Source organism: Zea mays, chromosome 2, assembly GCF_902167145.1.
Source record: "Zea mays cultivar B73 chromosome 2, Zm-B73-REFERENCE-NAM-5.0, whole genome shotgun sequence".
In the NCBI taxonomy this organism is placed as follows: Eukaryota; Viridiplantae; Streptophyta; class Magnoliopsida; order Poales; family Poaceae; genus Zea; species Zea mays.
In genome coordinates this window covers 200478102-200502687 of record NC_050097.1, presented here as the reverse complement: position 1 = coordinate 200502687, position 24586 = coordinate 200478102, and the positions used below count along the sequence as shown (strand labels likewise).

The window sequence follows — 24586 nt, the reverse complement described above, 5'->3', positions numbered from 1 at the left end:
CTCAAATAGGGTTCCAATAACCTTAATCCTATCCTAATGATTAACCATTAATTGGTACATGGAAACAGCAGGGAAACATTGTTTAAATAGATAGACAAAAACATCATGAGCATTTTGCAATTTGAAGCACCTAATTTGGAGTTCATATGACAAAGTTATGAATTTTACAAGTTTGGGGATTAAAAAAATATACCCTAAATACCTATTTTGAATTAAATAAAAGGCCCAGGGACCTAACTGAGAGAAACCAGGGACGGCGGGTTCAAATTCCAGAAAATCGGGGGTCTCTTTAAGAAAACGCGCGGGCGAAGGGGTATCGGGCTCCTACGGCCATCAGATCTAAGGCGAACGACCAGGATTAGATCCTGCGGGCGGGCGCGCGAGCGCGCGGCGGCCTGGGTGGCTGACAGACGGGGCCGGGCGGGCAGCGCGAGCACGCGGCTGACAGGCGGGACCGGCGGGCAGCGCGAGCGCGCGGGCGGGCTGACAGGCGGGGCCCAGACGGCAGGGAGGCGGGGTGTGGGGGAAGCGGGCCTGGGCCGCTGGATCTCCGGCGGACGGCCAGGATTAGGCTTGGCCTAATTAAAACGGGACCGCCCGATCTGGGACGGACGGTGGGGATCGGGTGGCCGGCCTGGGCTTCTCCTACGGCTAGCTGGGGCGGCGGCGCTCGTCCCCGCGGCGGAGGACTCACCGGAGACGAGGGGCGCGGGCGCTTGGCGGGTCTCTGGGGCGACCTAAGTGGCCGGGAAGGTTGGGGAGGGCACGGGGAATCCTCTGGTGGGGTCTGGGTCGGGGCAGGGGCACCGGAGGGGGGCGGTTCACGGCGGAGCGGCTCGGCGGCGGCATAAATCTACTCCGGCGAGGAATTAAACGCAGCAGAAGGCAATACACGGGTCGATAGGGGCGGGAGAGGTTCTTTACCTCAAGGCGGGCTCCGGGGACTCCTCGGTGGCGGCAATGGCGCGACGGTGGCCCGGGGCGATGGTGGCGGACCTCCGCGGCTGCACGGAGGACGGCGGGTGAGCGCGGGCAGAGAGAAATAGGGAGGGGGAGAGGGAATTGGGGCGCGTCCCGGGTTGCGGACGTCGAGGCGGAGCTCACCGTGGCAACGGACACGGCGGAGCTCCAACGGCGGCCGGGAAACGAGCTCGGGACGACGGGGATTTGCGGCGGCGGCTCTCGGGCGTGCGCGCAGCGAGGGAGAGGTGGAAGAGGGGTCTGCTGGTGCGCAAATGAGAGAGGGGGAGAGGGCGAGTGGGGTTCTAGGCCCAAGTGGCCGGGGGTGGGGCGGTTGCGAGCTCCACGCGCGACGTGGGCGCGGAGAAGGCGGCCGCGCGCAGCTCGGGCGGCGGTTACGCGAGGACGACGGGGCTGACAGGCCGGGCCCGCGAGCAGAGAGAGAGGGGAAAGCGGGGGCGGGCGCGCGGAAGGCGGCCGCGCTGACGGGCGGGCCCGCCAGGGCAGAGAGAGCGGGGAAAGAGCGCGCGCGCGGGATGGGCCTAGCTGGGCCGAAAGGCTGAGGGGGGCGGGGGAGTGGGCTTCTTTCCTTTTTTTCTTTTATTCTGGAATTGTTTTCCCTTTTTCTTTTATTTATTCTATTTGATTCAAATCCAAATAAGCCACAAACTCAAATTAGACTTTCCAAGAATTATGCACCAAACAAAAGTGAAATCTAGGGTTCAACATGATGCAACAATTCATACTCCCTTGGAGTTTGAGTTAATAGACTATAATTACAATTAAAATAAGCACTTTTCTCCTATAGAAATGAGAAGGAAAAGATTGGGGAAGGATGAGAAAAGGGAAGTAACACCTGAATTTGTGAATATGAGCAAAGAAATTTTATACCCCCAAATTCAGGGTGTTACAAACCTATCCCCCTTAAAAGAATCTCGCCCCGAGATTCAAGGTTGGTCAGCAAAGAGTTCAGGGTATTTGGCCTTCAGATCATCTTCTCGTTCCCAGGTTGCTTCTTCCTCCGAGTGGTGGCCCCATCTGACTTTGCACATTCTGATGGTATTCCTCCGGGTGACTCTGTCTGCAAACTCCAGAATCTGCGTTGGCTTCTCTATGTAGGTCAGATCCTCCTGGACCTCTAAACCCTCCACTGGCAACTGTTCTTCTGGTACTCGCAGACACTTCTTCAATTGCGACACGTGGAACACGTTGTGCACTGCCGACAAACTTTCTGGTAGGTTGAGCTGGTAGGCCACTTCTCCACGCTTGGCTTGGATCTGATATGGTCCGACGTACCGGGGTGCTAACTTGCCTTTAACTCCGAACCTTCTGACTCCCCTGATAGGTGACACCTTCAGATAGACATAGTCTCCCACTTCGAAACTCAGTTCTCTTCTCCTTCGGTTCGCATAGCTTCGCTGTCTTGACTGGGCTATCTTCAGGTTCTCCCGAACCATTTTGATATTCTCTCCGGCTTCAAGCAATATGTCGGGGCCAAACACCTGTCTCTCCCCAGGCTGGTCCCAATGCAGCGGAGTCCTACAACTCCGTCCATAGAGTGCCTGAAACGGTGACATCTTCAAGCTGGCCTGGTAACTATTGTTGTAGGAGAATTCTGCATAAGGTAACCTTTTGTCCCATCCTGACTTGTCTTGCAACGCACAGGCTCTCAACATATCTTCTAGGATCTGATTAGTTCTTTCAGTCTGACCGTCTGTCTGCGGGTGATAAGCTGAGCTGAAGTTCAGATGTGTGCCCAAAGCTTCTTGTAGCTGCTGCCAAAAATGAGATGTGAACTGCGTTCCTCGATCTGACACTATCTTCTTCGGCACACCATGAAGGCAGACCATCCATGACATGTATAACTCGGCTAACATTGCTCCGGTGTATGTTGTCTTCACAGGTATGAAATGGGCCACCTTTGTTAAGCGGTCCACAACCACCCAGATGGAATCATAACCGGCCCGGGTACGAGGTAGGCCAACTATAAAATCCATCCCGATCTCATCCCACTTCCACTGAGGAATCCGCAAAGGCTGCAACAACCCGGCAGGCCTCTGATGCTCTGCTTTGGTTCTCTGACAGCTATCACAGATGGCGACATATTCTGCGATCTCTCTTTTCATGCCATACCACCAAAACCTCCTTTTTAAATCCTGGTACATCTTCTCGCTCCCTGGGTGTATGGAGTAAGCTGTCTCATGAGCTTCCTTGAGGATCAGTTCCCGAATAGGTTTGAGGTCGGGAACACACAATCGGTCCTTGAACCATATTACTCCCTCTTCATCCTCTCGAAAGTCTTTGCCTCTTCCTTCTAAGATCAGCTGACGGATCTTGTTGATGTTTTCATCATTCTTCTACCCTTCTTTGATCTCCCGCTCTAGGGTGGGTTCTAATTCCACTGTTACTCCTTGCGTACTGTTCAGGAAACCGAGGCTCAGTCTGTCGAACTCTTTGGCTAACTCATACGGCATCGGGTACGAGGCCAACATATTGACTTGACTCTTCCTGCTCAGAGCATCTGCAACAACATTGGCTTTGCCTGGATGGTAATATATCTCCAGCTCGTAGTCTTTGATCAATTCCAACCATCTTCGCTGCCTCATGTTTAACTCTGACTGGGTGAATATGTACTTCAGACTTTTATGATCTGTGTAGATGTCGTACTTCTGCCCATACAGGTAATGTCTCCAGGTCTTTAAGGCATGAACCACTGCCGCCAACTCCAGGTCATGTGTGGGATAATTTTTCTCATGGATCTTCAGCTGTCGAGATGAGTATGCTACCACTCTTCCTTCTTGCATTAGCACACATCCCAATCCGGTGTACGAAGCGTCGCAATACACTGAGAATGACTTGTGAACATCAGGCAGGACTAACACAGGAGTTGTAGTCAATCTATTCTTTAGTTCTTCAAATGCTTCCTGACACTTTTGAGTCCATTTAAACTCAACCTTCTTCGCTAGCAATGCTGTCATTGGCCTAGCAATCTTTGAGAAGCCTTCAATGAAACGCCTATAATATCCAGCCATTCCAATGAAGCTCTTGATCCCACGAACATCCTTCGGTGCTTTCCAGTTCAGGATATCTGCTACTTTCTTTGGATCCACTGCTAACCCATCTTGATTTATGATGTGACCCAGAAATAAGACTTCATGAATCCAGAACTCGCATTTGCCCAGCTTGGCATACAGCTGATGCTCTCGAAGTCTTTGCAATACCATCTTCAAATGCTCCACATGATCTTCCTCACTTTGAGAGTATATGAGAATATCATCGATGAACACTACCACAAACTTGTCCAGATAATCCATGAACACACTGTTCATCAGATACATAAAGAAGGCTGGCGCATTTGTCAAACCAAAGGACATAACTGTGAATTCATATAACCCGTACTTGGTGATGAATGCTGTCTTCGGTATGTCCGAGGGTCGGATTCTGAGTTGATGGTAGCCTGACCTCAGATCTATCTTCGAGAATACGCTGGCACCTCTGAGCTGGTCAAACAGATCTTCTATCCTTGGCAGGGGGTACTTGTTCTTGACAGTGACTTCATTCAAGGCTCTGTAGTCTATGCACATCCTTTTGGTACCATCTTTCTTCTCTACAAACAACACTGGGGCGGCCCAAGGCGAGGTGCTTGGCCTGATGTAACCCTTCTCTAACATCTCATCTATCTGCTTCTTGAGTTCCACCAATTCTGGTCCAGACACTCGATAGGCTCTTTTGGAAATGGGGGCGGTACCAGGGATAAGCTCTATGGCAAATTCGACTTTTCTCTCGGGTGGCATGCCCGTTAGCTCCTCGGGAAACACGTCCGGAAAGTCCGACACAACCTTGATAGCCTTGAGCGGGTTGGGCTCCTTACTATCAACTGAAATCTGGTGACAGACTCTCTCTTCTGACTTAGGCATCCTTAGCTCGGCCACTACCTCTTCTCCTGACGGGGACTTCAATGTTACGGTCCTCTTGTCACAACTAACATTTGCTTCATACTTCATTAACCAATTCATCCCTAGAATAACATCTATCCCAGGGGTGTCTATTACTATTAAGTCACTGGGGAATCCTATCCCCCTTATTTCCACCATTATATTTGAGCATATTTTATCTGTTTACACTTTGCCACCAACCGAATTAATCCTCATGGGCAGCATCATTGCCTCTACTGAGATGTTATGCAATTCTACCCATGTTGCAGTGACAAATGAATGAGTTGCACCAGTATCAAATATCACTTTTGCGGGATGAGATTCGACTGAGAACATACCTACTGCCACATCTGGTGCATCCTGGATTGCTTCGGCCTCCAAGTGGTTCACCTTTCCACGGTTGTACGCTTGGTTACGATTGCCTGCTGCCGGCTGCAATACACCTTGCCTTGTTGGAGCATTGGGGTTGGTCTGCTGCTGCGCCAACTTCTTTGGGCACTGCATCGCCCAGTGGCCTTGATCTCCACAGTGGAAACATCCTCTGCCTCCTCCTTGTGCTGGGGCTGCTTGGTTGTTCTGATTTGCTGCTGGGGCAGGAAGGCGAGGTGCCTGGTTGTTCTGCTTCTGATACTGATTACCTCCCTGCTGGCTGTGCTGACGATACTGCTGCTGCTGCTGTGGGTACTGCCTCTGAAACTGCTGCTGATGCGGACGCTGATTCTGATTCTGATATCCCTGTGGGTGACCAGGCCTGCCTTGTTGAGACGAACTGCCTGAGAAACGTGGACGGCTGATGCCTCCGGTCTGGGGTCCACTCATCTTGCGCTTCCGATCTTCCATATCCTTACGCTTCTTCTCAGTCATAACTGCCCTATCGATCAGGTGCTGGAAGGTGGGGAAGGTGTGATTCATCAGCTGGTAGTGCAGGGGATCCACCAAACCTCTCATGAACCTGTACTGCCTTTTAGCATCAGTGTTGACATCCTCAGGTGCATAACGAGACAGCTGCAGAAACTTGTCTCTGTATTCACTAACAGACAGGGGTCCCTGCTTCAGAGCCAGAAACTCCTCCTTCTTCACGATCATCAGTCCCTCTGGCACATGGTACCTGCGGAAACTCTCGCTGAATTCTTCCCAGGTGATAGCTTCAGGGTCAGCATGGGTGGCGAGGTAGGACTCCCACCAGGACTGGGCTGCTCCCCTCAGCTGACGGGGGCCATACAGAACCTTCTCCCTGTCGTCACATTGGGCGGTGCGCAGTTCCCTTTCCACTGCACGCAACCAGTCTTCTGCATCCATGGGGTCAGCAGAATGGGCGAAGGTAGGAGGGTGCCCTCTCATGAACTCGCCACGCTTATCCCGTGGCATCTGGGGCATCTGCACTTGCAATTGGGGTTGGGGTTGCTGTTGAGCCTGCTGCATGGCTGCCAGAGTTTGCCCAATGGCTTGCACTGCCTGAGTCTGCATCAAGAACATCTGCTCCACTGACATCGGGGGTGGTGGGGGAGGCTGCCTCTGTTGTTCCTCCTGCTGGTCATGCTGCTCTTGCTGAGCAAGCCTGTTGCATCGGCGCCTGTTGTCAGACATCTGTGGAAGACATTCATACATCAGCATTGATCTTACAATCCTTCAGCATAAGAAAAGAGAATTCAGAATTCTTCATGACACTGAGTGAATAAAGAGCTTCACTGATCCTCATTATGATTCAACACAGCTTCTCAGATAAGAAGGAAAGTAGAAGTAAATGGTTTCCCAACTAAACAACTGACTTCGCTAACATTACTAGCTAAGCCAAACTGCAGGGGAAACCCACATGTTGGCTACAGTCATTACAAAGATTCGAATCCAGCACAAGTTCATCATAACAAGCATGAAAGCAACTGATAAGCAAACTAAACTAAATGGAAGCAACTGATAAGCAAACTAAACTGACTACCTAAGACTGAGACATCTGACTTAAGATTTATTACAAACTCCGACGCTAACGATCTAAGGATCCAGATCTATCCTGGTCTTACAGGCAGGGGAACCATAAGTGTGGTGACCACATGGCGGCGAGCGGTAAGGGTGCTGAGTCTCAACAGGAGCGGGGGAACCACCCTCCTGGTGATGGTGCTCTGCCAGCTCAGCACGCAACTCCACAATCTCCGTTCGAGCCCTACTTAGCTCGTCCAGAGAGTGATCCAGCTCAGTGTTAAGCACCGCGACTAGGTTGACTGTGCTGCTCAACCTAGGGCTAGCCTCACCAACAGGTGAGACAACCACACTCTCGGTGCTGCCAGTAGGACGGCGGGGGTAGTACCGAAGGTTAAGACCGTCGGCCACCCCACCGAACAAAGAACAGTACTGGGAGAGTGCACGCCGTGCTGCATCCTGCATAGCCGCCTCTGCAGTGTCCCTCTCGGAGATGGAGTAGTGCTCCGAAACGGCCTCCGCACCCCGGAGATCATCCTCCGGACGGCGAACTAGGCAGGTAGCCTCCCAGCGGTCCGGGTACCTCCCGCGACTGTGCTGGTAGACTACACAACGATACTCGATCGACCAGGTGTGCCGGTCGAAAGCCTGGCGCAGCAAGGTGTCGAGTGCGTCGTGGAAGTGGCAACCGCGAGCGGCGTCACGGGTGATGGGTCGGGCGACCCATCCTTCCGCCTCCTGCGGCTCAGAAGACTCCGTGTTGTGGTTTGAGTCGTCGTCGGGGTCTCCTCCAGGATCTCCTCCAGTAGCCGAGGCGTCCCGCGGTGGTGCAGGGGGCGCCTCCAGCTGGGCCACAGAGGAACGGGGCCTCACGGACTCCACCTCTCGCTGGGGTGGGGAGGAAGAGCCCTGCTGCTCTCTGTGCTGGCGCCGGCGTTCCTGCTCCTCACGCAGGCGGTGGTGCAGCCTCTCCAGGTGACTCGACTGACCGGACACGGTGCGGTGCAGAGGACGCTCCGCAAGTCGAGACGCCAGGAAAGGAATCACCGACTTACGTGCAGTGTGTCTAAGACGAGCCATCTACAAAAGACACCGTAAGCATAAGAGTAAGAGCAGAACTAATATGACAAGTGAATAAACCATAGACAGAATAAGATAAAATTTTTTGACAAGGTATAATATAGTATATATATGTAGTAGAACATAGGGTTGGTCGAGGTGACCGACTTTTTGAAGTAACATCAGAGGTCAAGGTGAGAGGGAAGGTCAATAGTCCTTAGTACGACCAGTGCTACTCTAGGTCAGCGGTCCTACAGTCAGCACGGCTTTGATACCACTTATGTCACACCCGGTTTTGGAAGGCAAACCAAATGCGAACTATGTACGTGCCAGGATCAGAACTCACGTACACAGCGATTACATAAATGAACATCATCGCACAATGCTCGAATAATAACATAAAAGAGTATTAACTTATTACATCACAGAGTCATAGACATCCACATAGTCATTGTCTTAACAGGTAAATCAAAGTACTAGCGAAACGCAGTAAAGATAAGGCCTCCACAGGCAGCTGACTGGGGGTTTCCGCCAACCCACATCTAAAACTCGTCGTAGTCTTGGAACTCCTGGAAGTCTCCTTCCACGACTTCGCCTTCTCCTGAGCAGTGGTTACAGTGCGGGCAACCTGGTGTTTTGTGGTAAAGCAAGGATGAGTACACATCAACGTACTCAGCAAATGTCCCGTTTGGCTGAAGTGGACTAGCTTTATGTGGGGTTAGGCTCAAGCAGTTGCTTTTAGTTGGTCAGGTATTTATCATTAGTAGAAGCCAGATTTTAGCATTAACCAACCCGTAAACCATTTCCTCGTCGAGGAACATCATCATCATAGTTGAACCAAAACCATAACATAATCCTTGTATCTCGAACCATCTGTATCTCTAATCAAGGAGGATCCCAAGGCTGCTCTTAACCATGAGCACGGCTGATATACCAGTTTCACTACCCTCTGCAGAGGTTGCACACTTTACCCATGAGTCATGATTCCCTTTCTACCCGGGGAGAGCTAATCCCCATTGACCACTACCTAGGTGGTCTGGCAGGGCATCACTACATAACTTTTACAAAGATTCCCTAGAGATCATAGCTGCTCGTTAGGTTTCTCCAGTTTGATAAACACAGTACCCCTCCCCGCAGGAGAGTGACTAACAAAAAGCAAAACGAAAGAACCTCGGCACTCAGCCTCGGCAGAGCAAGCACTGTGCCTGGACCCCATTGACGGCACGACGGCTAAGCAACTACACCTCTAGTTCATCCAATTAATCAGCTAAGGGCATCCCATTTCACCCTCATGGTTGCACTGTTATCCCGGGTGGTCTCTCAACGAACAAGTCCTTACGGAGAGGTACTCAGGAAAACAGCCTGAGCCCCCTAGAGTATCACAAGATCATCAACATCATCGGGATAACAGTATCATAAATAGTCACATCATGTTCATTGATTAAGTTAAAGCAATAGCAGAGTGCTAACCATAACAGCCCATAAGGTCATCAAGGATAAAGTAAAGTGTAAAGCTAGTCAATCCTTAGGTTTCAAGTAAGTAATGCGGGGTAGTAAGTTATAAATGAATAGGACATAATGGGACAGAGGACACTTGCCTTCACCAAACTGCTGATCAGGGACTTCCTCCGCAACTTCCTCGGGAAACACAGGCTGCCCGTTGTCTACGTAAAGTAATCATTCACACTATGCACTTGGGAAGATAACAAACAAAAGCAACATACCAAACATATGCAGCAAAGAGATCACAAGTTCGTAGTAGAAAAAGGATAGGCACTCTGGTGTTCCCTAGGTCTGGGGTAGAGGACTATACAAAGTGATTCATTATCCACTAATCAGGTCTAAGTCAGTGGTGGGATTAAATTATTACCTGGTTTTAAGTTCCTAAACTTAGGTGTTTAAGTCCATAAACTTAAGTACTCTAACTTTTATTAAAGTCTACCAACTTCTAATTATCTCAAATAGGGTTCCAATAACCTTAATCCTATCCTAATGATTAACCATTAATTGGTACATGGAAACAGCAGGGAAACATTGTTTAAATAGATAGACAAAAACATCATGAGCATTTTGCAATTTGAAGCACCTAATTTGGAGTTCATATGACAAAGTTATGAATTTTACAAGTTTGGGGATTAAAAAAAATATACCCTAAATACCTATTTTGAATTAAATAAAAGGCCCAGGGACCTAACTGAGAGAAACCAGGGACGGCGGGTTCAAATTCCAGAAAACCGGGGGTCTCTTTAAGAAAACGCGTGGGCGAAGGGGTATCGGGCTCCTACGGCCGTCAGATCTAAGGCGAACGGCCAGGATTAGATCCTGCGGGCGGGCGCGCGAGCGCGCGGCGGCCTGGGTGGCTGACAGACGGGGCCGGGCGGGCAGCGCGAGCACGCGGCTGACAGGCGGGACCGGCGGGCAGCGCGAGCGCGCGGGCGGGCTGACAGGCGGGGCCCAGACGGCAGGGAGGCGGGGTGTGGGGGAAGCGGGCCTGGGCCGCTGGATCTCCGGCGGACGGCCAGGATTAGGCTTGGCCTAATTAAAACGGGACCGCCCGATCTGGGACGGACGGTGGGGATCGGGTGGCCGGCCTGGGCTTCTCCTACGGCTAGCTGGGGCGGCGGCGCTCGTCCCCGCGGCGGAGGACTCGCCGGAGACGAGGGGCGCGGGCGCTTGGCGGGTCTCTGGGGCGACCTGAGTGGCCGGGAAGGTTGGGGAGGGCACGGGGAATCCTCTGGTGGGGTCTGGGTCGGGGCAGGGGCACCGGAGGGGGGCGGTTCACGGCGGAGCGGCTCGGCGGCGGCATAAATCTACTCCGGCGAGGAATTAAACGCAGCAGAAGGCAATACACGGGTCGATAGGGGCGGGAGAGGTTCTTTACCTCAAGGCGGGCTCCGGGGACTCCTCGGTGGCGGCAATGGCGCGACGGTGGCCCGGGGCGACGGTGGCGGACCTCCGCGGTTGCACGGAGGACGACGGGTGAGCGCGGGCAGAGAGAAATAGGGAGGGGGAGAGGGAATTGGGGCGCGTCCCGGGTTGCGGACGTCGAGGCGGAGCTCACCGTGGCAACGGACACGGCGGAGCTCCAACGGCGGCCGGGAAACGAGCTCGGGACGGCGGGGATTTGCGGCGGCGGCTCTCGGGCGTGCGCGCAGCGAGGGAGAGGGGTCTACTGGTGCGCAAATGAGAGAGGGGGAGAGGGCGAGTGGGGTTCTGGGCCCAAGTGGCCGGGGGTGGGGCGGTTGCGAGCTCCACGCGCGACGTGGGCGCGGAGAAGGCGGCCGCGCGCAGCTCGGGCGGCGGTTACGCGAGGACGACGGGGCTGACAGGCCGGGCCCACGAGCAGAGAGAGAGGGGAAAGCGGGGGCGGGCGTGCGGAAGGCGGCCGCGCTGACGGGCGGGCCCGCCAGGGCAGAGAGAGCGGGGAAAGAGCGCGCGCGCGGGATGGGCCTAGCTGGGCCGAAAGGCTGAGGGGGGCGGGGGAGTGGGCTTCTTTCCTTTTTTCTTTTATTCTGGAATTGTTTTCCCTTTTTCTTTTATTTATTCTATTTGATTCAAATCCAAATAAGCCACAAACTCAAATTAGACTTTCCAAGAATTATGCACCAAACAAAAGTGAAATCTAGGGTTCAACATGATGCAACAATTCATACTCCCTTGGAGTTTGAGTTAATAGACTATAATTACAATTAAAATAAGCACTTTTCTCCTATAGAAATGAGAAGGAAAAGATTGGGGAAGGATGATAAAAGGGAAGTAACACCTGAATTTGTGAATATGAGCAAAGAAATTTTATACCCCCAAATTCAGGGTGTTACACACACTCGCGGAGCTCATCCCGAGACTGGTCCTCCCGCTCATCGTCAAGAACGAAGAGGGGCTTCGAGGCACCACGGGTCCAGAACCGGAGCGCCTCCCCACGCCGCTCATTGGGACCGCGCCGCGTGAGGATAAGGTCGCCGCTCCCTAGGACGGGCCGCGGTTCTGCGCCCCCTCCTCCAAGGCGTCGGCACCCCCTGCGGTCGGCGCATCGGGTACCTCCTCGACTAAGGGGGCAGGCTTCCGATCACCGACCTCGGGTAGCAGCGCCTCGGCCATCTCAGCATCGACGGCGACGGATGGCTCCACGGGCAGAACGGCAACAGCCTCGGTAGAGGCTGGTGCCGGCGTCGGCAACACGTCAGATGGTGTGAAGGCCGCAGCCGCGCCATCAGTCTCCCCCGGCACGACGGCCGCCTCAGTAGAGGGGTCAGCCTGAGGGGCTCGCCCCATGGCAACCCGTGCCGCTTGAGCCCCCGCTTTGGGGCATCTTGTGAGGAGGCCAGCCGACCGGCGTGGCCCGGTGCGGCACTGACTGCAGAGGCCGACGCCGTCTTGAGGACCTTCCGGGGAGCCAGACCGGTCGAGCCATGCCTTCGTTTGCTGGGAGGAAAAGGAAAGGCAGGATCAGGACACACGAAGAAGGAGCCGGGACAGAGGTATCCTCAGATACTTACCCACTCCGAACCACGACCAATCGTGCCTGCGGGGAGGCCCCTCGGGCCTCGGCCCCCGCCGACGCCGCCAAGGTCTGCCCCGCTGCCGGCTTCGGCACCATCCCCGCCTCGGGCACCCGGGGCGCCGAAGGGACGGTCCGCCCAGGCACAGTCACGATGACCTGAGGGTCAACCTCCTGTGCGGCCGGCACAGCCAACGGCTCTTGGGGCACAGGCGGGTCGGCCTGACCCCCCGGGGTTACCTCAACTACCTCAGCCAAGGGGTCAAGTACCCCCTCGGCCTGCCCCTGTTCTTCAGACCGGGACCCTAATGTCCCGGCCCCGGATACCGACGGCGCCAGCCCACTCGGGGGCTGGCTCGACGACCCCTGGCCCAGCCGCAGATCTGGGCTGAGGCCAAGGCAGGCGCCATGTCATCGTCTTCGTCGTCATCATCGTCGTCGTCGTTGTCAGGCGTCTCCGGCGATGGCTCCCTCGGGAGCCCGTCCCTCTCCTGCTTCCGACGATGCCTCTCCAAGGCGTCCCGAGCCCGCATCTGCTCGCGGGCCCGAGCCTTTTTCACGTCCTTCTTCTCCTTCTTCTTCTCCACAGCGACCCTCCGCGCGGCTCGGTCCACCGCGTCCTCCGGGACCAGTGGCAGAGAAGGCTTGTGAAATCCCAACTCCTGGAGACGGACGAAAATCTCGGCTGTGAGAACCAAGGGCAATCTGACACAAGAAGGAAGAAGGAGCGGACACTCACCAGGGATATGCACCCACGCTCGGGACGCATCGAGGGCTGGGTAAGGGCACCGACATCCAGCCTCCCTACCGTGCCGGCTACCCGCCTGTGGAGGTCATCGGCGGGGAGGGGGACCGAGGACATCTGCGAACCCTCCAAGTCGATCCCCGACGCCATCTCCGAAAGCAGCAGCCGCCGCTCCGTCAAGGGGAGCACCCTCCAGCGATGGATGGCGGCAACCACCCCCACGGCGGTGAGCCCTCCGTCTCGCAGCTCCTGCAAGGCCTCCAGAAGGGGCTGGAGATTCTTCTGTCTCTCGCGTGGGGCCCCATAGCGCCAGTTGCTGCCGGCGGCGGTCACCACTCGTTGAGAAAACGACGGGAGCCTCCCATCGTCGTTCCGGAGGTAAAACCACCGGCGCTGCCACCCCTTGTTCGAAGACATAAGAATGGCAGGGATGTACTATTGCGCGCGCGCCTGCCTCAACTGGAGGATGCAGCCACCGGCCCGCACCGCCATGCGGACTCTCTTTTCCCCCGTCGTCAAGGCAAAGGGCTCCGCGGAGAAGAGATGGGTCCACAGATCCTAGTGGGGGTCAATCCCCCAAAACCCTTCGCAAACCGCCGCGAAGATGGCTGCTTGCGCGATAGAGTTGGGGTTGAGATTGTGCAGCTCCACCCCATAGAAATGCAGAATCGCCCACATGAAACGGCTTGCCGGCACTCCGAACCCCCGCTCGTGGAAAGAGACGAAACTCAGCACATACCCCGACGGTGGGGACGGGGCGGCTCCGCTCGGAGGGACCATCCACTCCGGCTGCGGGTCACCGGAGAGGGGACGAAGCAAGCCATCAGCAACAAGGGCCTCCAGGTCATCCGCCGTGACGGTGGAGAAGGGCCACGGGTCGCGCGGCGGAACGACAGTTACCCGGTCGGCCATCACCAAGCAAAGGGGGTGGCGGCGGAGCAGACAAGGTGTGCGGTTTTCTTTCTCTGGCTATTTCCCTCAGGTTGCGGAAACCAAAGCAGGAGGCGAGCAGCAGAGTAAAAAACCACCACCGGTCCCTCTTCCGAATATATAAAGGTCCGGGCAAGACCCGTTCAACACTTTGCCCGAACCCGTCGCAAAATTCAAAACTCGCAGGCGAAACGCCCGTTCCTCGAACGGCTCGTGCATGCACAACGGCTGCCCCGCGAACCACTCGTCTCGTCGCATTAACTCCGCGGTAGGGCAGGCGACACCTTTGGCAGGTGAAGCGGGCGACACTTCACCTCCGCCATAATGATCGCGTCAAAAAAAAGGTGTGCCACGTCGTTCAATTTTGTATCCTTTTCCTCTTCCCCTTTCTCTCTCTTGCTACAGGGACCGGGAAAGGGGATACTCCGAAAGGGATCCTTCTCTGCGAAGGAAGCGGGCCCCGATCCCTCCTACTGATCAGAGGTTCGAAGGCTGGCCCCTCGGAAGGGTTCGACAGCCGCCTCAGAGCACTCGAGCTCCGTGCCCACTACTGGTCAGAGGTTCGAGGGCTGGCCCCTCGGAAGGGTTCGACAGCCGCCTCAGGCCACTCGGGCTCCGCGCCCACTACTGATCAGGGGTTCGTAGGCTGGCCCCCTGAAGGGTTCGACAGCCGCCTTAGAACACGTAGAGCGAGGGATGACTCTGGGTACGTCCGATACATGGCCGAGGCTCGGGCTATGCTCCCGAGGTACCCTAGGACATTTCCGAGACCAGCAGGAGCGATTTTGTAACGGAATCCCATCAGAGGGAGGCATCGAGCCCTCGGACCCTATCAAACGGGACCGGGTCCGGCAAATCACCTGCGGGTACTTTTGGAGCGCGCCTCTGGGCCACTAGCCGACCCTTATCGAACGGGGCACGGGCGTCCACTCGGATCACCCGTTAGCAACTCACTGGAGACACCATGTTCGGCACCCTCTGAGGGCAACATGTCGCTTCTCCCCTCCTTGCAGAAAGGCGACGAAGGGGCGTATGAAAAAAGCCGAGTCAGTCCTTGACCGTCCTCTCGCCCTGTGCAGAGGCTCGGGGGCTGCTCTCGCGAACCCGGCTCCGGCCAAACCGTTGACAGCGTCAACATACCAGCCCGAGAACTCGGAACCTGACCATGCACCCAGACTACGATCAGATCGCATGAGGGAACAACTAGACCGGCCGAGGCATCACGAAAGGCACTAAGACCTCGGAGGAGTCAAACCACTCCTCCGAGGCCTCGGGGGCTACACCCGGCGGGTGCGCTCGCGCGCACCCACCGGAACGAAGTGTAACCGAGAAAGGTCGGTCCCCTTGCAAAAAAGTGCGACAAAGCCTCCAAGCGAGTACCAACACTCCCTTTGAGGCTCGGGGGCTACTGTCAGGGACCATAACTAGGGGTACCCCCAAGGCTCCTAAACTCGACTGGTAACCACCATCAGCACAAAGCTGCAAAAGCCTGATGGGCGCAATTCAGGTCAAGGCTCCGTCCACTCAAGGGACACGATGTCGCCTCGCCCGAGCCCAGCCTCGGGCAGGAACAGTAGACCAAGGCAGATTCACGCCTCGCCCGAGGGCATCCTCAAGTAACGGGCGCACCTTCGACTCGCCCGAGGCCCAGCTCGGGTAGGCTTCGCGGAGAAGCAACCTTGGCCAAGATCGCCTCGCCAGCCGACCAGATCGCAGGAGCATTCAATGCAAGGATCGCCTGACACCTTATCCTGACGCGCGCTCTTCAGTCGACAGAGCCGAAGTGACCGTAGTCACTTCGCCCCTCCACTAACTGACCTGGCAGGAAAACAGCGCCGCCTGCACTGCTCCGACTGCTGTGCCACCCGCCAGGGTGAGACTGACAGCAGCCAAGTCCAGCCTCGGGCGCCATAGGAAGCTCCGTCTCGCCCGACCCCAGGGCTCGGACTCAACCTCGACCCCGGAAGACTGTCTCCGCCTCGCCCGACCCCAGGGCTCAGACTCAACCTCGACCCCGGAAGACGGTCTCCGCCTCGCCCGACCCCAGGGCTCGGACTCAACCTCGACCTCGGACGACGGTCTCCGCCTCGCCGGACCCCAGGGCTCGGACTCAACCTCGACCCCGGAAGACGGTCTCCGCCTCGCCCGACCCCAGGGCTCGGACTCAACCTCGACCTCGGACGACGGTCTCCGCCTCGCCCGACCCCAGGGCTCGGACTCAGCCTCGACCTCGGAGGAGCCTCCGCCTCGCCTGACCTTGGGCTCGGACCGACCACGTCGCGGGGGGGTACATCATTACCCTACCCCTAGCTAGCTCAGGCTACGGGGAACAAGACCGGCATCTCATCTGGCTCGCCTCGGTAAAACAAGTAATGATGACACCCCGCGTGCTCCATGACGATGGCGGTTCTCAGCCCCCTACGGAAGCAAGGAGACGTCAGCAAGGTCCCGACAGCCCCGACAACTGTGCTTCTACAGGGTTTAAGCGCTCCTCCGACGGCCACAACATCACATGAACAGGGCACCAACACCTATCCGACAGCCACATCGGCATGTACATAGGACTCTGGCTCCTCTCTGCCGGACACGTTAGCACACTGCTACACCCCCATTGTACACCTGGGCCCTCTCCTTACATCTATAAAAGGAAGGTCCAGGGCCCTCGTACGAGAAGGTGGCCGCGCGGGAGGACGGGCTGACGAGCAGGCTCTCTCTCTCTCCCTCGCGAACGCTTGTAACCCCCTACTGCAAGCGCATCCGCCCTGAGCGCAGGACAACACGAGCCGCGGTTCCCCTTATTGTTTCCCCCTTGTGTTCCGTCTCGCGCCGACCCATCTGGGCTGGGACACGCAACGACAATTTACTCGTCGGGTCCAGGGACCTCCCGGGGTCGAAACGCCGACAAGAGGGTCCATAGTAGAAATGTGGTTTTGAACATAGTTCCTATCCGAGGTGAATCGAGGTGTCGCGGATGGTCTGTCGAAAGGGCCTTGATGGTCTGCGCACAAGTGAATTCTCCAAAAAGTTCACATGCCCGGAATAATCTATGTTATTCCGGACAGTCGACTTAGAATTGAGATGGATAGACTTATGCAATTGTGAAACAATCAACTGGACAAACTAGTTAGTTCATTAGGTTGTGATGGTCATCAAGAATCAAAAATCAATTTAGATAAAATGGTAAAAATCATTTCCCTTTCACTCGTGATTCATTAGTTCAGAATAAGAGCCAATAATAATCGTAGATTAACGTTGGTAGTACGAATGGGTTGTACGTGAAACATTTCTCAATAGCAAAACTAGTTTTAGTACAGATGTTTGTGTTTATTCGATCTTTCGACGATAAGACCGTTTACATTAGTCACCCAAAACACAGTTTTACACTTTAGATTGCACTACTTGCAAAACAGAGTTTGAATATGGGGATATGATGAGTAAGCCGCTAGAGATAGCCTAATGTCACAACTTTGAGTAAGCAGGATGTGGTATCCTTACGAGTATGTGAATTTGACCACATCCCACCACACAGAAGGGGTTCCCCATCATGTCATCTTTGCCGAGCCACATTCTCTGACGTAGCAGCTTCAACTTTAGGTTGCAAAATCCCATGTCTACCCGCATACCAGACGTCGAGAAGCAAAAGAATCAACCGAAGACTAGGGCTGGGCATTCGGTCTATTAGGGTAATTCGGTTCTATCTATTCGGGTTTTTGAAATTTCGGGTTATAAAAAATGAGAACCGAAATTTTCAAAATAATTTTAGGAACCGAACCCAAATAGACCCACAATTTCGGTTCGGTCTATTCGGTCCACCGAATAGACTCGAATAGTAGAGAGACTATTATCTTTTGTTAAAATATATACAATTAATAATTAATTGGAAGTACTATTATTACAACAAGTGACTATAAAAAATAGCATACTGAGATATATATACTATCTTTAAGATGATATCACAATTTTTAGCTAATAAGTTCATAAATCATATAATAATATCATCATACATTAAAAACTTTTTTATATTTCGAGTTATTCGGTCTATTCGGGTTTTAAAGGTTAGGAATCGAATCCGAACCCACACCCCCGAAATATAGCACATATAGGAACCGAACTCGAACCTGAAAACCAGAAGAGACCGATAATTCAGTCTATTCGGGTTTTGGATTTAAAATATCTACCCTACCGAAGACAACGTCGTTGCCGAGACGAACTTTAAATAGCGATTCAGCAAGTGAGTGACGTCTGAGACATCACCGTCGCCTGTCCGAGATGGACGGACTAGAGGCGTGTTTGATACCTGGCCTAAGCCGTCGCCACCAGCCACACTTTTCTCGCCGCAGTTGTGGTGGCCAATTTGGCCGCCACAACTTAGACGTGGCGTGTGGCCCCACACACCAAACACGCTATAGACTTTCGCACATGAAAGATAATATGCTCACCCTCAACAGAAAGCTACACCCGCTAGTGTCACCATTGCCGGGGCTTTCGCCCAAAATATTCTCCAACACACGGCCAAGCCTCGGGTCGCACGCCGCCTCAGCCTCAAACCCGCGCTTGCCCGAGCCACTGGTCGCCACCGCCATGCCACCAAACGAGTGTAGGGCCCGTCGACGCCAAACCGGCCGGCCGCGTAGCCGTGCCGGCGCACCTCACTAGTCCACTAGACGCGCCTCACTACGCGCAAGGAGGCCCACCCCTTCTTCCTGCAAGGACCACCACCTCCATGACGTAGATCCGGTGAGGGAGGGCCAGATCCAGACCGACAGGCTCAGATCCGTCGAACCCTGGCCACCGGCATAGCTTCCTGCCGGCTGTCATGCACCACCCTGACACAGACTCCGAAATGCCGTCACCGAGGGGCACGTCTAGAAGAGGGCTCGCCGCTCACAGCTGCGGCATGCGAGCACATGCCCTACGACGGATGGAGCCGGGCGAGGGCAAGGCTGGGCAAGGGCGAGGATGAGAGGGGAGAGCAGAGCAGAGCTGTTCCCTGCTGCCGCCATCCTTGTGCCCGCGCGAGCCACTCGGCAGAGCGCTCCGATGACAGCGAGGCAGGGGAGTGGGAGGGAGAAACCAGCGGGGGTGCTGCCTGGTTCCGCCCATGGGCGCCGGTAGTCTCCCAAAATTGCGGTAGCTAGCATTGGTTTACTATCTGTTGTGTGGTATTGTGTACCTAATAATGGTTGGAATGCTGGTAGTTGTTTTTTTTGTAGTACTATAATAATCTGATGTGATTCTAGTATTTTCAGTAAAAACTCATCAGAGACGTGAAGACTATAATTTTACCATGTATATGTCCGGTTATATGTGTACTCATAAGACAGGTCACTTTAATTTGCTCTGGCTCTAATCCCACATGTAATTTGGTATCTTTCTTTAAACCTACAGAATGAGGATCTATCTATTTTCCGAATTTACTTTCTTGAGATGCAGAAACTTAGCAGGACTAAACGAAGGCAATGAAACTGGATTATGAAATCCTCCCGCTCCAAGAAAATGTACTCTGGAAGAACGCTCTGTCGTACGTATTAGTTCAAAACAGCACCTTAATTTTGCCAGACTGACAGTAATATTCTGAAACAAATTTAAGTGAGAAATTTCATAAGCTATCAAAAAGGTGAGAATTTTACCTTTTTAGCCACCGGGGACCGAGCTGGAATGCTAATTTATCAAATCAAACGATGAAAAGTTGAAAACGTCCAGAAGAGGAAAGGTATTTTCCAATTATTTCATTTTCCACCTAGACAATTCCAGTACCGCTTCTGCCCCCAGCAGGTGCCAGCGCCATCGCCGTTCGCCTCCTCTCCACACTCCGCCAGATCCCATCCCTCTCGCCCACGCGCGGGTATCGGAGTCGGAGCATGGCGTCTGCAGTGGTGGTGGACGCCGGCGACGCGCCGGAGCCCACGGTTCGTAACCTCCTGGACCAGGAGTCCCTCAAGTGGGTCTTCGTCGGCGGGAAGGGCGGCGTCGGCAAGACTACCTGCAGCTCCATCCTCTCCGTCCTCCTCGCCGGGGTCCGCTCGTCCGTGCTCGTCATCTCCACCGACCCCGCGCACAACCTCAGCGACGCCTTCCAGCAGCGCTTCACCAAGTTCCCCACTCTCGTCCGCGGATTCACCAACCTCTACGCCATGGTAAACATACAAAAAAGCAAAATTTCCTCCATTATTTTCTCCGTCTTACGGCTTCAAGCCTTCAATCCACCCTTCTTGCGGGGCCGTCTTCACTTGACGGCCCTACCCAATTCGGTGGTGCTTGTGAGGATCGGATGGGCAGGCTTCGTGTCCTGGCTAAGGCCGTGGTCAGCAGAGGTGTATATGGCCGTGCAGAACGCTGTTTTGCACATAGAGTGGAGTTTGAAATAAGGAGTGAGATATGACGTGGGATAGGGAGGCTGCTAGAGAGGGCCTAATGGTGATTGCCTGGTTGGAGTGGACTGTAGCCTTACCTAATTGTTGGGAGTGGAGATCAGCAGGGTTGTCTGAGCAGAGAGGCAGTATGGATATAGAAAAGTCGCATGTTGCCGTTAATTTTTCATGTATGGAATTCAATATTCACAGGCATCTAAATATGCCAGGCTATATGAGATGCCATTATGCCAAGTTGACAATTCAGGGCCGTTTTGCGTTTGTGTGGATCACAAGATTATTGCTCAGGGCAGGGATGAGGCCTGCATCTTCATGAACCATCCCAAGTGGTGATTAAGCTCCTTCAGTAATATGGTGGTGATTTCCACATTATTTCTTGAGTGTTGAAGAATAGGTGGCAGATTTGTACAAAAGAAGTACCTAATCTTTAGTAATATTTTATTATTTATGCTAAGAAGAGGTTAATAACAAATCAGGTGGTTGACTTACAGAATACCCATTCTATTTCAATTTCATTTAGAACATGTTCCACTTATGTATGACCATTGACTAAGCACCTGATTTTAGCATTTGCCTCCTTGTCTTTGTATTTTCATCTACGTCAAGCATGATACTGATACAAATCCATTTAGCCATTTCTTTGTATTCGCACAGATGATATACAGAGTAAAACAAGTTTCATTTATTGTTCTATGTCCTATGAGTGCTAATTTTTAAGAGTAGTCTGCCATTTCATTAATATGATTATTTTTTAAAGATAGTTTGGTTCATGTTATTAGAGCTGGTATTTGGCTGAATAGTCTCATTTCATAACTTTATTTGCAGGAAATTGACCCAAAGGTAGAAAATGATGATTTATCCAATGAAGGAATGGAAGGATTCCTGTCAGAACTGACAAATGCGATTCCAGGAGTAGATGAAGCTATGAGTTTTGCTGAAATGCTAAAGTAAGGTTTTGCTCCGTTCCGTTGTTTGCCATTCTTCCTAATATGACCAGTTACTTTCATTACCATCCATTTTATATTTCATTTGCTACTCTTTCTAATTCCACCTGTTCAATGTCTCCAATATGTCAAGTTATATTTTGATTATCATTGTTATTCCTGGAAATGATACTTCTTGGCTTCGAGCAACTTTTTGAATATGATATTGTCCTCACTGCAGATTAGTCCAAACAATGGATTACTCTGTTGTAGTTTTTGATACTGCTCCTACAGGGCATACATTACGGTTGCTTCAGTTCCCAGCAACCCTAGAGAAGGGTCTTGAGAAAATGATGGAGTTGAAAAATAGATTTGGCGGTCTGTTGAATCAGGTATTTTATATACATTTCAAGATACTGGAAAACTTTTTTTGAGAAGTCGCTAGGGATGCTTGATTTGTAATTTTCTTCTCTAAATAACATATTATTCATATCAATTAATTAAGGGGACTAGGTTGCTCTTTCTCTAAACTATAACCAAACAAATGATAGTGAGATCTTGTGATGCGCTCAGCAGAGCCTGAACTGCCAAGCTTATTCCAAAGAAAATTTCTGATGTTTCAGTATTGCAAATACTATGATATTATGAGTTCTCCTTGGAAAAAAGCAAAGAAAATAAAGAAATATTGACTTGATGACTTACCTTCGTTTGTACTGAGGTTAAATGGTAATATGTACACGGCGAACTTTTGCATGTGCGGATTCTTCATTTGACCTACCCAGATGGGAACACACATGTATAGCTAATATAATAATGAATGCATTTGGCAGGCCAGTCGATTGTTTGGTCTTGGTGATGAGCTGAACGAGGATGCAATGCTTGGGAAACTTGAGGGTATGAAGGATGTGATCGAACAAGTGAACAGGCAATTTAAAGATCCAGTAAGACTCCCTACCTTGTATGGAAGCAGATATGCTCCTTAGAGCGTGTTTGGCATGACTCCGCTCCACCCTAGAGCAGCTCTACTCCAAAACTCTGGGTGGAGCAGCTCTGCTCCAGAGTTTAGATTGTTTCTTATAACTGGTGGCAGTGGCGGGTAAATAACACCAAACTCTGACTAGATTGTTTTTTTGGAGTTTTCGGAGCAGCAAAAGAGGTACTCTAAAAAATTATACTGCAGCTCGAAAAACTCTATAGAGTTTACAACTCTGGAGTTAGGGTGTTTGACATGCTCTGACCAGCTCCTCCTTAGAGTTTTGCTCTGGAGCCATGCCAAACAGGCCCTTAATCTACCAGTAACAGATCATGCTATATTGTACCTGGTGTAAAAAAATGTCAGTAGTAAAAGTTATAGTGAGAACACGCATGTGAAACTCATGATAGTGAAACTTGGAACTAAGTAAAACATCAGCGCTCTTAGGATTTGAGTTGATTGTTTTTTTTTGCTTGAAACCAAAAGTTTAGATTGTAAACTTGACTCACACTACATGCCCAAAACTTATTTGTATAGTACAGATCATTTTTTTAACAGCACACCAGATGCTTTCTGCTTAAGGCATTCTAGGATAGCTTCTGCATCTATCCAATTTAAGAGCACTGCTGGGTGAACATGAACTGACCAAGCATGCTCTACATTTTTTAGGCACCTACTGATTTCCATTTTTATTTTCTTTCCAGGACTTGACAACTTTTGTATGTGTTTGTATCCCGGAATTTCTTTCATTGTATGAAACAGAAAGATTGGTGCAAGAGTTAGCGAAGTTTGAGATTGATTCACACAATATTATTATTAATCAAGTTATATTTGATGAGGAAGGTGCGTACAAAAATGAGCTTCGTCACTTTCACTGACCTCTAGCTTTCTTGGAAAATTAAATTCACCACATTCAGTTAAAATTTCATTAGGACCTATTCTTCAAGCAAAGAAATTTGTTCTCATGAGCTCTGGTAGTATGGCTGAAAAACCTGGAGGGTCTTTATTTCAAAAGAGAAAAAAGGAAAAGGAAAATTCTAAAAGGCAGCATAAAACAACTTTCAACTAATCTATTCGTTAATCATAGGAGCAGAAAAGGAATGTACTTTAGGACCTTTCCTTTGGATATCTATCAATATCTATAGTTGTCCATTTGTTTTAATCTATTCATTTTTTCCCATTCTTGCAGCTGTCGAGTCAAAACTGCTAAAAGCACGGATGAAAATGCAACAAAAATACATTGATCAGTTCCATATGTTATACGATGACTTCAACATCACCAAGCTTCCCTTGCTTTCAGAAGAGGTAAGTAATTTGCTATCCCACCACATTTCTTGTTCAAGCTTACAATTTTTGTAAGTGCTTGTAGATGCATTTTCCAGGTTTGTGGTGTTCAAGCTCTCCAAAACTTTTCCCAGCACTTCCTTACACCATACAAGTCTACTCTTAAAAGGGGCACCGTCGAGGAGCTCGAACAGAGAATAACTATATTAAAATCTGCACTGCAAGAAGCTGAGACAGAGTTAGATAGGGTTAGGAAAGGGAAGCAGTCAGTGTGATTTTTTTTCCACAGGTCAAGTGTGTAAAACCAGAGAGACGATCAATTTTTTCGTGTCATTACACTCTTGTTGATTTCACTATCATGTTTCCTCATCGAGGAGTTTAGACTTGTAATAGCTATCGGCAGAGAAGTGTTTGATTCACACAAGATATATAGATCCATTCTTTTTGCCGGTTATTCGCGTGTCTAACTCTGAAGAAGTGAAGATCAGTTTTAGAATCCATTCCCCCCTCGTACTGTTTGGTCAAGGGATGGATTTTTGGAGGAACTCTGGATTTAGGGCATGCTTGGATGAACTAGAACTAGTTACTAGTTACTAGTTGGGCTGGGTTCAATTTAGTCTAAATTAGGCTATCTAGTTGGTTAATAGCTAGTTCAAGGTTTGGCTAAAATAGTAACCCATATATTAGCGTGCTGTCTGGATGGGCTAGACTGTTAGTTAGCAATCAGCACTTGTAAGGCCTTGGTCGGTTATACATTTTAATCCAAACACGGTACAAAGTTTGCCTTTTAAGTTTTGGAGAACAAAGTTTGCCTTTTGAGTTTCGGAGAATCTACAGTTAGGAAGTGGACAAGTGGTACTGCCCCCAGCTCTGGTTTTGGTAAGTACCTTGTTCGACAGTTTCATATAGGGTTGTGACCTTGTGGGCAATGGATTTTATCTAGATGGTTAGAACATCTCTAAGTGTTGATTTGGTGATCAGGGATCACGGGGAT

General features: G+C 51.7%; 1 protein-coding gene across 2 annotated transcripts; it reads left to right on the top strand.

Annotated features, from left to right (window-relative positions):
- Positions 1-18245: 18245 nt before the first annotated feature.
- On the top strand, positions 18246-24046 carry LOC100193266 (uncharacterized). Of its 2 annotated transcripts, none has more exons than XM_023301441.2 (7): positions 18246-20178; positions 21238-21359; positions 21577-21727; positions 22166-22276; positions 23013-23151; positions 23498-23613; positions 23678-24046. In XM_023301441.2, the coding sequence occupies exons 1-7, from the start codon at positions 19903-19905 to the stop codon at positions 23756-23758; spliced, it is 996 nt and encodes a 331-aa protein (XP_023157209.1). In that variant the 5' UTR covers positions 18246-19902; the 3' UTR covers positions 23759-24046. The 2 variants fall into 2 exon arrangements, with proteins under 2 accessions (XP_023157209.1, NP_001131886.1); NM_001138414.1 differs by having other exon boundaries at positions 19891-20178; positions 23691-24045.
- Positions 24047-24586: the final 540 nt, after the last annotated feature.